At 43.2% G+C, this 13,322-nt stretch overlaps 1 protein-coding gene across 3 annotated transcripts in view; it reads left to right on the forward strand.

Moving 5' to 3' along the window:
* Window positions 1-13,322, forward strand: part of MRPL3 (mitochondrial ribosomal protein L3) — a 140,876-nt gene that overhangs the window by 88,891 nt on the left and 38,663 nt on the right. For all 3 annotated transcript variants that reach the window (XM_068234485.1, XM_068234484.1, XM_068234486.1), the window contains one exon: window positions 7,756-7,864. In XM_068234485.1, the coding sequence (XP_068090586.1) occupies window positions 7,756-7,864 (109 nt within the window). The remainder of the gene's footprint in view (window positions 1-7,755; window positions 7,865-13,322) is intronic.

The following is a 13,322-nucleotide window of genomic DNA, read 5'->3' on the forward strand; positions in this document are numbered from 1 at the left end:
CAAATTTTCAAGTTTTGTTTGTTTCTTTTAAGAAAATTTGGATGGGATAGCAAAGCGAAAGACCTTTTTAATTTCTGAGTTACGGTAACTTTTAAACACAAATATGACTAAATTAAGAATAAGCCTTGCTGTAGGTGCTATGGCAATGAAAGGTAGCCTTTCTGCAGGTGGTCTGGCAATGAGGGATTATCCTGCTTTAGGAGCTCTGACAATGAGGGATTATCTTGCTACAGGAGGTCTGGCAGTGAGCGAGGTCTAGCAATGAGGAATTATTTTACTGCAGGTCTGGCAATGAGGAATTATCTTGCTGCAGGATATTTGGCAATGGATTATTTTACTGCAGGAGGTCTAGCATTGAGGGATTATTTTGCTGCAGGAGGTCTAGCAATGAGGTATTATCTTGCTGCAGTAGGTCTAGCAATGAGGTATTATCTTGCTGCAGGAGGTCTGAAAATTATTATCTTGCTGCAGGAGGTCTGAAAATGATTATCTTGCTGCAGGAGGTCTGGCAATAAGGGATTAGTTTGCTGCAGGGGGGTTGGCAATGAGTTTACCTTACTGCAGGTGGTCTGACCATGAGGGATTATTTTGCTGCAGGTGGTCTGGCCATGTGGAATTATTTTGCTGCAGGTGGTCTGGCCATGTGGAATTATTTTGCTGCAGGAGGTGTGGCAACGAGATATTATTTTACTGCAGGTGGTCTGGCACTGAGGGATTATCTTGCTGCAGGAGGTCTGGCAATGAGGGATTATTTTACTGCAGGAGGTCTGGCAATGAGGGATTATTTTACTGCAGGAGGTCTGGCAGTGAGGGATTATTTTGCTGCAAGAAGTCTGGCAATAAAGGATTATTTTACTGCAGGAGGTCTGGCAGTGGAGGGACTGCCTTCCTCTTGAGACTTTGGCAATGTGGGATTATCTTGCTAACATGCACATGCATCATGCTCTTTCCAGAAATGACTGTGGGTGGGGCCGCTGGTAGGCTGTGGCAGTCCTTCTGTGGAAGCAGACAGAGCCTCAGCAACACCATCACTGGAACTCCGGAGGGTTGTGCATTTGGGCACCTTAGAATTTGGCAGAGGTTGAGGAGTAGGGAGTTTAAAAGCAAAACATTAGTATACAAAGGGTTTAACTAAAATCCATTAGTGCAGCAACAGAACACAGTGAATGAAATGGTTCCATTCCTTATAGTGAGCCTCTTTGACGGACAGTGTTATAATTCAGCCTTCACTGTAAAGTGTTGTACTAAAACACATACCATGGGCATGTAAATAAAAATATGTAAACAGGGATTTCAGCTGATCTAAAAAACATATTTAATTCTACCATACTTTAATTTCATAAATGCTGTAAATCTATTTTTTTTTTAAGTCTGAAGTAAAATTCCACTTTAAAGTCACACAAGTGTATATGGGCCATGGTACATATGCTTCTGACTATTACTCTTAAGCTTTCATTCTCAAATGCTTTGGAAAGATCGTAAAAACAGTGTCTGTATTTTGAATAGGATCTTTGTAAGAAGCAGATCTGCATGCCTGTTGGTGCTTACACGGCTTCATTAGATCCCGATCAGAATTCTACACTGTATTCAGTATCCTTCCAAAAAGGTTCAGAAGCACGTGTCAGAAGTACAGCCCGTGTACTTTAATCCTCAGTCTTAACAAAATTCAAGCATGTAAACAGCGCCGTTGTCCTCAGTCCTTCTGTGTTTGGTTTGGGAATACAAGGAGAACTGAGCAAGACAGAGTGACACAGCTGTTCAGCAGAAAAAGCTAAGAGCTCTGGCATGCAGCCAGACTGCTCAACCGATAAAATAGCCTGCCTTTTATTTGCATATTATACAACAGTTGTAACAGTAAAGGTGGCCACTGACGGCTCAATATTAGTGAAAAATCGATTGAGCGCTCAGATAAATGCGATTGGAAATAACATGTCGTAATGCATTGATTATTTCACCATCAGCATCCAATCTGTACTTGCTATTTATTACAACCGATTATAAAAACAATTTTCCAATCGACAAAATTGCTGCCAAACTATTGCTTTAAGGAATCGTTCACAGTCGATTGGGAACATCAACGGAGTTTACTTTCTGCCGATCCGATCACAATTACTGTATGATAGTTTAAACGATTTGTTGTTAAAAATAGGACCACCTTAAAGTGTACCAGAGATGACATGTGACCTGGTGAGATATACATGTGTATATACAGTGGCAAGCATACAGACACTTATGCTGTGCTCCTTTTCTTTTTTTCCCCTGCCTGAAATAGTTTATAATTCGCTATGGAACTGACAGTTTTTCTCCAGTCAGCTCACTGATAACAAGTTACAGCTAAAAAAAACACTTTTCTAAGCAGATACCTGGGCTTTTTACTGTGAGAGGAATAGATAAAAAGGTCAATAGTATTTTCACTCTGGGACTCTTGAGACATTGCAATTGAGCAGACACTATGAAACATTAAATCTGCCTTGTAAATGTTTATACATAAAATAAAACCTTGAGAAATCAAGAGTCATTTTTAGGAGTAGAAGGACAGAACCAATTGTTTATCTCATTAGTTTATTTTCATTTCTGATTCACTTTAAACCTTTTAAACATGATGTACTTTACATAATCTTGAAGCAACAGACAATCACAGTATGTTTCTGATGTTACTTCCTTCTCATATCTGATTTCTGCTGCACCGACCCCCCCCCCCTACCCCGCATACACATCTCCCGCACACTACAGGATGTTCTCACTGTTTTCAGGAACATTATCACTTATCCTACTTCCAACTAGCAATAAGTTATGGTATTAAACATGAACAAGAAAACCTTGAACAATGCACTTTTTTTTACTCTTGGCATATATAAATTTTTTTGTTAAGTTATTAATGATGGTCAATGTGATACTACGGAAATTTAGTTACATGGTCACATAGTTATTTGGGTTGAAAAAAGACATACGTCCATCGAGTTCAACCAGAGAACACAGTACACCACCAGCCTGCTCCCTGAAATATCCCTGTTGATCCGAAAAACCCTTACAAGGCATGGTCCAATTAGCCCCAAAAGGGAAAAAAATTCCTTCCCGACTCCAGATGGCAATCCGATAAAATCCCTGGATCAACATCATTAGGCATTACCTAGTAATTGTAGCCATGGATGTCTTTCAACGCAAGGAAAGCATCTAAGCCCCCTTTAAATGCATGTATAGAATTTTCCATAACTATTTTCTGTGGCAATACATTCCATAATTCAATACATTCCATAATTCCTTAATCACTCTCACTCTTTGGCTAGCATGAAAATTGTATCCAGCTTTGAGTCAATCAGATGCACTTTTTGATTATTTGTATTGGCTCCTTTTCAAGCTGCATATGATGTGCATTCAAATGTGTATCAAACCGGACAAATTAATGTCAATGACCATCTCATGCATTATCAAATGTAAATTGGAGGAGCAGGCGACATTTGGCATGCTAATTATCCAAGTGGTTTATAGGTATTCAGGGATGTTATGTTAATTGTACAATAACTTGGGGACATGTTTGAAAGGGTCATAAAACACATCCTTAGTAAGAAAAGAACCTCTAGTGTAAGCTGCGGGAGCAAAGCCATGGGGAAACCCAGTTAAGTTGTGGCATGCACTACATTTTTGCTTAACCTACTTTCCACTGTGTGTTAGTAATATTATGTAGTGAGCACATTCCTTACTTAGGTTGGCATCATCAGGTGAGCTGTCCCACAGGACCTGCTAAAATGCATCCATAAATTCAGGGAAGCAGCTGCCGAAGACTGTGGCCAGTGAGTCTCCTAATTGACATTCTGCTGCACACGAATGTTCCACTTCAGTGCAAGCCTCGGAGCAGAGTCCTTTAGACTCAATGTTTCCGATGTTGCAGTGAGCAGTTAAATGATCACATATTGAGGCATTAGCCTAATTTCTGACACCTGATGCCAGCCATGTAACACCTGAGAAATGTGTGCGTGTCACGTTGACTGAACTTCAAGATTGTTAGTAGAGGGAATGTGTGTACACGGTTATGTTTTTTGAATATGATCCCTAGGGACACTTTTCCTGTGCAGGTGCAACTAATGAGCTGACAGGCTGCACACATCAAAATGTTTTTAGGAAACAAAATAAATGCAGGAGACTATACTCTGTACATGTGATAGTGAGAGGTGCTGGGTTACAAAGCCATTTACATTCTCAGTCCAAGGATGAAAATAGGGTAATTATAATGGCTCTTGATCACTGCAAAGGGACTTAAACTATTTATACACAACTTTATTTTACAATTTAAAAAAATCTGCTAGTTCAATGTAATTTATCATGCACTGCTTGGATAACTACGAGTATTTGGATAAATGGTGTTATTTACCTTTGCTGCTCACTTAGCCAAAACTGGACTGCACTTATGCATTTATAAACAGGATTATAGATGCACACTAAACCTATATTACAGCATTAACCCATCTGACATGACTCCTCTGTACAATGCTGCAGAGGAGAAAAGTTAAGAGTTTGTAGTACTTGCAGTAGTAAAGAGTAAAATGCACATCTTCCATGCCATTATTGCTTTACAACCATGTGAATCATCATTATCATATTTAATGTTATTCTCTAGTATTTTATATAGAACTGACATCTTCCACAGCACTTTACAGAGTATATAGTTATGTCACTGGCAGTACTTCAGAGGAGCTCACAATCTAATTCCAACCATAGTCATATGTCCAGCATAGTCAAGGGCCAAAGGGATGTGGGAGGAAACTGAAATGCTTGGAGGAAATCCACGCAGACACTGAGAGAACATACAAACTCTGTGCAGATAGTGCCCTGGCTGGGATTTGAACTGGGGACCCAGGATTGCAAAGCGTGAGTGCTATCCACTATGCCACCGTACCACCCTTATACTTTTTCTTACATAGCATGCCATGATGTGAATGTATTAAACATGCACATGTTGCCCTCCTGCACTTCTCTCTTTCTTTCTGTTTCTCTCTCTCTATCTCAGCACAAAGGCATCGTGACTGTGTAATCTCACGCGCTCCCTGTCCAAACAGCTAGTAGAACGTTGCTATTGACTCACTCTTAAGCTACCTCCTTACGAGAGCATGCATTCTCCACAACATGCTCAATACATGCAGGTTTAGGATGGTATTACTAAGTGACAGTGTTACACAGAGTACCCCAGGCAGGTCACAGCGCGGACATGCAATAGAGGTGTGTGGAAAAATGGGTGCAAGCTAATACCAATAGTACAATACATTTGCTCAATTTAACATGGCTGCCTATGGCGATGTCCAAAAATTCCCCAGCCTCGATCACGCTCAGATTTACAGTTTCGGTTCCCAGCATTAGTTGGACTTGTGAATGGGAATAATGTATTAAGCAGTTGACTTGTGATATTAAAGTGGCTGCAGGTTGACTCATCTGAGAAGCCACCTTAGAGTGTGATTAGTCTCTATTTTGACGGTAGCCTTTTTAAAAATTGCGAGCTTGCCCTAATGACAGCAGGAACGTCTATGTGACTAACTGCCTGGGATTTTCTCATCTTTTTGGCAAGCTGGCATCTGGGATCTTTCCATCAATGTATTATACTGTATGTTTAGACACTAAGATTCATACGTGGGAAGTAGTAATTAACACATTCACGGAGAGCTGCTCAGAGTTTCACTTTAAAGTAAACCTGAACTGAAAAATGAAAGTCAAAATAAAATACACACGTCCTACTTACCACCCGTGTAGTCTACTCATCAATCTCTCTCTTCTCTCCTGCATCCTGTTTGTCCACTGTGATCAATGGAATTCTACGTCTTCCATGTTGAAAATGACCATTACCCCAAAACAGCTTTCGGGTCAGCACACTGTTAAACTAATATTGCCCACTTGTGCCATAGGGGGGAAACATGGACTTTACCTTGCTCATCAGTTGTCCTTTCAGTTATAACTGACAGCAACTGGTATATATAATTTCGGGCAAAATCTTGTCAGAACTGGAAGGAATCATCGTAAGAAGAAAATGGTGAGCTTCTGAGAGGAACTACCAGCGAGGTAAGTATGTAATATTCATTTGCAGGTACATCATGTGTTTATTAAATATTTTTACTTGGTTCAGTATATAAAACAAAAAGAAAAACAATTGAAAACCCCAATTGTGTGTTATTGATGATGACAATTGGAGATTTTTTAGAAATAACTGTGTTATACTCACAAGGGTGGGTTGCCGAAGGCAGGCAACCACTATTTGCGCGTGGGGGGAAATTACACCTGTCCCCACTCAGGCTAAGAAATCGCTTTCCATAGATAGGAAAAAAAAAGGGTGATCACACCTATCCACCGGGTGGATAATAGATACTTGTGAAGGATACAGAGGTGCCAGATAGGCTAAAATATATTAAGGGCAGTATAACATGGGGGGAGGGGGTTAGGGATGGACTAACCTTCCAGAAGAGACACAACAATAGTGCATCACACAATAACATTTATTAAATTAATGTATTAATTTGCAACGCGTTTCACGGTTTCTTGTGCCCGCTTCCTCAGGCAAAATACAATAGGGAGCAACTATAATGTTTATAATGTTGTCAACGCGTGGAAATTGGTTGGAGTAAGAATAAATGTTATTTTGTGATACACAATTGTTGTCTTCTCTGGGGAGGTAAGTCCACCCCTTCCCCCCATTTATACTGCTTTTAATATATTTTATCCTATCTGGCGTCTATTTACTTGGTTCACTTTGTTATCTATTTGCAGACAATATTTTCAACATAATTCTTATCCATAATAATTCATCTTTGCAGAATTCCAGTGCAAGAGGCACATAGGTGTGATACTGACCTTGACAAGCTGGCAGATCTTTCAGATTTTTGTTTAACCTCCTTAGCGGTATGGACGAGCTCAGCTCGTCCATTACCGCCGGAGGGTGCCGCTCAGGCCCTGCTGGGCCGATTTGCTTCAAATAAAAAGGTGCACACGCAGCCGGCACTTTGCCAGCCGTGTGTGCTACCTGATCGCCGCCGCTCTGCGGCGATCCGCCGCGAGCAATGGCGAAAGAGGGTCCCCCTAGCAGCCCGAGCCCTGCGCAGCCGGACCAATCAGTTCCAGCCAGCGCTAAGTGCTGGATTGGAGGCGGCTGACGTCAGGATGTCGGCTGATGTCCATGACGTCACTCTGCTCGTCGCCATGGCGACGAGGAAAGCAAAACAAGGAGGGCCGCTCATCGCGGCTCTTCTTGTTACTTCTGATCGCCGGAGGCAGTCAGACGTACGCGGCAGGAGCACCCTCTAGTGGGCTTTCATGCGGCCAACTTTTAGTTGGCTGCATGTAATAGGTTTCTTTTTTACAAAAAAAAAAACCCTCCCGCAGCCGCCCTGGCCTGGTGGTTAAAGGTGGCCATACACAATTTAACCAAAACATAACATTTTCCTTGTATTTCGATAAAAATAATTGCTTGCATCGAAAAACTGAATGTAATTGTTTTAAATTACAATTTTAATTTCCGATCTTTTGATCCGGTATATTCTCTTGCTATTTTTGTGGGATTCATACAGGTGCTGCTGTTTCCTCCCACAACCTAACATGCTAGTAGTTTAACTAGCTTCCTCCCAAAAATCGGTTTTAGACTGTGGTAGATAGTATAGCTTGTGAATATCCTTGTGGGACAATGATAATTGTGAATTATTTATGTATACAATATATCTACGCTGTATAAATGCGGAAAGTGTTACCACTAGCTCATTGATACCCCTGCTTTTATTTCAGGATTGGTAAAGGTTTTCAAGGTGTGATGAAAAGATGGGGATTTAGTGGACAGCCAGCATCACATGGACAGACTAAGACACATCGAAGGCCTGGTGCTATTGGTGCTGGAGTAAGTAGAGTGTTCATGTTTATCCTTTGAGGGCCCTTTCACACTGGCCGGGTGCGGTGCAGCATTTTACCACAGCCTACCGCTAGGGCAATGAAAGTCTACGGGGTAGTTCACATTACCTGCGGTGTGCTGCGCCTGGAAGTACCCCATCTAACGCGAGCGCATACCTACATTACCGTGGGGCTCCTGCGGGAACATGGGGCGGACCAGAAGTCATGTAAATCTATTGCAATGCATGTTTTTTTTAAAAAGACAGCTGCAAGTTTTACGTGTCCCACATGAACAGAAGCATATTTTGTTAATGCATTTCCATGCATATCATCGATTCAGCCACAGGAAGTAAGCGCTAGATAGTCACTTCCTGTATGGCCTGCTTCCAGATTAAGATTACCACGTATTATCGCGGAAATCTCAGAAGGCCTGTTTTTTACGGTGCGGTGCAGTCTCTGGACCCCACCACACAGCTACCCGCCCATATGCAGTGTGAAACCAGCCTGAAGCATCACGCTAAGGACAGTCTGTATGTATGCAGCTGTTGTTTAAGTACGCTTTATGTACCCTCTGAAGGTTACGTATATCCATAATTAACCCTTCTTGAAAGCACCCTTTTTTTTACACGCACTTCTTTTTTGGCGGATCACCAAATGCCAGTGAATTAAATCCTTAGGTAAGCTTTCCATATTTGATTAGTATGATAGTAAATGTGCACTTATTGGCCCTGCACAAAGGTTTTTTCATTGCACATCTGTACTTTTTGCAATAAATGTATTAAAAGGGCCTACCAGAATGCACACAGTAGCTCTTTATGGTCAATGGAGTTCACCTGATACAGTCCTCCTTCCACTGCTGAAAGAGAGAAACTCTTTGTGAGCAGCACTGAAGCTACAGTTCAGCAGTTTTTTTCCTGCATTGGCTATCATTCATAAAGCATTTCCGCATGCAGGAAATGCTTAAAACAGCTGACTTTACCGCACACGTAGCAAAGTCAGCATTCATAAAGGCTCTTTCCGCATGAAAAAATTACACTACCGAGCAGAGTGATAAATCACCGCCTTGTGCGGTGATTATCGGAACAAATGTAGCAAAATGTTAATTCATGAAGATCACCGCAAGCGGTGTGAGGTCGGGAAGTACCGCTCCCTCTGATGTGGCGATACCAATGTAAGTGAATGGAGACACACAGACCTCCCAGGCAGCTGCAGCAGAGCGAAACACGGAGAAATGTATCAACTTGGCAGCTTCCGTGTCTCCGCAAGCCTACCGCCTGCCTACTGCCAGCCTAGTTCAGGGAATCTCCGCACTGCTACCGCACATGGATAGTTTTTTATGAATGCCCACCCAGAAGTCTAAAACATCGGCAGCGGTGTTTTCCCGCATTGATTCCCCTTACCGACAGCTCCTTTTATGAATGATAGCCATTGTGTAATAAAGCATGAATCCTCCCCACGCATTTCCCATTGTACAGCTAAGTCCCACTCTGGAACTTAGGCATCCAAAAGTCTCAACTACCCAGCATGGCTAAGGGGGATAATGGAGGTTGAGCTTTTGCAGTTTTTTTTTCTACATATTGCTCTGTAAATTAACCAACTTTATAAAGTAACCCCTCTAATTGTGGCAAACTACCAGTAGATTGACCTGGAAATGTTTTATTAGACCAACTAAATATTACACCATTGCAAGTGGTCTACTGAAGTAAATGTGCATTTAAGCTTTATTGTGTGGATTGAGTCAAGTGCAGAGGAAAAATAAAGTAGGATTTTGTCTGTATTGCAGCAGGTTTTTTTGTTTTTTAAAGGAATCCTGAAGTGAGAGGTATATAGAGGCTGCCATTTTTATTTTATTTTAAAGGTTTACTGTAAGAAAGAATAAAATCCCTGAGTGGTACTTAGCTTGGGAAGGGGAAGCCTCAGGATCCTAATGAGGCTTCCCCTGTCCTCCTAAGCCTCAGGAATCCAGCGCTGGCAGCCCCCGAAAAATGAGCCGACAAGCTTGTTGGCTGTGACGCAGGCGCAGTAGAGGTTGCAATATTTACTATCTGGATCATCAGAGAAAAGAAAAAGTTCCATCAGGCACTGCAGTTGATTCAGGTTTAATCGTGTTTTCAGTGTGATATGGATCACAACATGTAAATATCTTGCATTCAATTGGCAGGTGCAAAAGTCATGTGCAAACAACTTGTGCTTTTGAGATTATTGCATGAGATAGATGTCCTACCATATCAGAGGGTGGTGGTTGCAGGGCAAAAACGGTAGCCTAATGGCCGTTTCGCATGGCGGTGCTTCTTCCGAGGCTGATCAGCTTCCGAAGAAGCATTGCCGTGTCAAACGGCCTTTAGGCTACCGTTTTTGCCCTGCACCCACCGCCACCACCTTCTGATATGGTAGGACATCTATCTCATGCAATAATCTCAAAAGCACAAGTTGTTTGCACATGACTTTTGCACCTGCAAATTGAATGCAAAATATTTACATGTTGTGATCCATATCACACTGAAAACGTGATTAAACCTGAGTCAACTGCAGTGCCTGATGGAACTTTTTCTTTTCTCTGATGATCCATGTTATATACACCTGCTAGCAACATCATGAGCATGCAGTTTCTTTAATCAAGGTGGTGTTTGAATATCTGTCATTTCTTACCTTTAGTAATGCGACTGCATACCTTGTAGTGCCGGTAGACCCTACACGCTCTGACTTGATCCAATATTTACTATCTGCTCTACTACGCAAGTCACCTGCACAGTAGAGCGGGCCCAATCAGGCTCGACTGTTTCCACTAAAGCCCATCAGAAATGTTGTTTGGGAGCTGCCAGCACTGGATTGCCGATACTTAGGCCTTGTGTCCACTTGAGTGCTTCTGTCCGCTTTTCAGCAACATGTATATATCTGTAACATTGATGTGCTGATAAAAAGCAAACAGAAGCGTGGTAAGTGGAAATGAGGCCTTAGGAGGTTGTGAGAAGCCTCATTAGGCTCAAGAGGCTTCACCCTCCCAAGGTAAGTACCCCCCCAGGGGAAGTTTTCTTTATTACAAATTCACTTTAACCTCCCTGCCGGTTTTCCCGACCTGAGCTCGGGGTAGAAAAAAGAAGCTATTAGCGGTGATCCCGAGCTCAGGTCGGGGTAGGCATTGCAGAGCTTTACCTTTAGTTGTGGAGTCCCGCACGCGATCTCGCTGCGCAGCGGGACTCCAGCCTCTCTCCCCGGCAGTGTGGGGTCTTTCCCTGGCCGCCGGGATCCTCCATGTCCCCGCTATTCTTCCGGGGACCCGGAAGCCAGTTGGAGCAGCGCAGCCGTGGTGGTGGCAGCAGAGCGGTGGTGGCAGCGTGACATCATCGGGGGCGGGGCTAATATTGAAAACGAACATCTCTATATTAGAGAAATATAGAGAAGTTCGTTTATATGTATATTAGCGCCATCTTGTGGGCAAAGAGAAAACTGCATCACAGGAGCCCAGAATGGTAAATTTTTTTTATTTTGCTGCAGATCTCCCTGCCAGAATGATTTTTTTCAGGTTTTAGGGTCTGAAAGAGTGGAAAAAAATTGCACCGCTTTTAGACCCTAAAATCTGGAAAGAATCAGAACGGCAAGGAGGTTAAATAATGCCAGTTGCCTGACAGTCCTGCTGATCTGTTTGGCTGCAGTGATATTAAAGGGATCTGAGCAGCTCCTGCTTTCAAATAGCTGAAAGGGCTGCCATGTTTAAGAAACTACTCTCCCTGCTCCATTTTTACTGCAGTTATCCAGCCTTGGTGTGAAGTTGAACAAGTCCCTTATCTTCAGCAATGGGCTTCCGAGTAGGAAGCCATTCAAATTCAGAATTAAATTGAGACTTAATTAACACAGTTGTGAGCACAGGAGACAGGGGATTACTTACCCAGAAGTCCGTTGGCTTCTATGCGTCTCAATCCACTCGCACGCGACCTATGGGACATGTTCTAAGACTCGCTACCACACTTCAAGCCATCCCATAGGTTGCGTGTGAGTGGAGTGAGACGCATAGAACTTAAAGGACTTCTGGGTAAGTTACCGCCTACCTCCCGTGCTTACACCTGCGTTAATTAAGCATCATTTTAATTCCGAATGTGAATGGCTTCCTACTAGGAAGCCCATCGCTGTTTATCTTATCTCTTTGAAGTACAGTCTTCCCCCTCCTCCCACCTCCCTAATGCTTAATGGGTTTGTTTGAATTTTAGCTTGTGGTCATTTAAGTCAATGAGAGTCCTTATCAGCCTTCCATTGATGGTTGCTTGAAACCTACCACAGGGCCTGAGAAAGAGGAATACTGCCTGTAATTTTAACCATACATCTAGAAATTTTGCTGTACGATTGACCATTTGATTCCATTAATTTATTGAATCGAGAGTGAATCGAGAGAGGGTTGAGTGTGTTCCAGTCTGCTCAGTCAATGAAAAGTGGCTGATATCATGTTGAATCAACCAGCTTAGTCGAACTAGCAGGATGCAAGATATCAGTCAATCGCACAGAAATCGGCTACTGTTATGTATCATTCGATTTACTCTAAATCGATTTTTGTATTCAGAGCATGGAGGCACAACATCGGTCAAATTAATTAGTGAAGGTGAATCGCATAGGAATCCCTTTTAGTGTGTGGGACACTAGTTTATCGACTTTTGATCAACCATATTGAAGTTGTTTCCTTAATAAAGTTGATTGCTTTGTTATTTGAATCCGAATTGCTAGATATATGGCTACCTTAACCACTTGCCGACCGCCTAACACAGATGGGCGGCGGCAAAGTGGCTCCACCAGGACCGCCTAATGCCGATCGGTGGAGGCACCTAAGGCACTAATTAGCCGGGGATCGCGCATAGAAATGCGCGCGCATCCGCCGGCATTAGACTCTGCCCACCCGCGACGTCAACCCGAGGGCCAATTAGTAGCGCCGACGGCTTGTAAATACCCGATCTCGCCGCTACTAAATGTATAATACACTTTAAGTTAACAAAGTGTATTATACTGGCTGCCTCCTCCCCTGGTGGTCCCAGTGATAGAGCAACCACCAGGGGAGGAGGCAGCCCTTGTAGTAATCAAACAAGCACACTGATTCTACACCCCCTGCCCCCTGATCGCCCACGGCACCCCTCAGACCTCCCCCCGATCACCCCCTCAGACCACTGTTTGCACCCAATCACCCCCCTAATCACCCCCTGTCACTAACTGTCAACGCTATATTTTAGATTAGGCTCTAATCGGCCCCCTGGGGGCTCCTGATCACCCACACACACACACCCTCACCCTCAGATCCTCCCCAGACACCCCCCCCCCCCCCTGTGTACTGTATACATCTATTCTCCCCTGTAATCACCCACTGATCACCTGTCAATTACCCATCAATCACCACCTGTCACTGCCACCCATCGGATCAGACCCTAACCTGCCCCTTGCGGGCACCTGATCACCCGCCCACACCCTTAGATCGCCCGCAGACCCGCCCT

The sequence above is a fragment of the Hyperolius riggenbachi genome, chromosome 5, assembly GCF_040937935.1.
Source record: "Hyperolius riggenbachi isolate aHypRig1 chromosome 5, aHypRig1.pri, whole genome shotgun sequence".
Lineage (NCBI taxonomy): Eukaryota > Metazoa > Chordata > Amphibia > Anura > Hyperoliidae > Hyperolius > Hyperolius riggenbachi.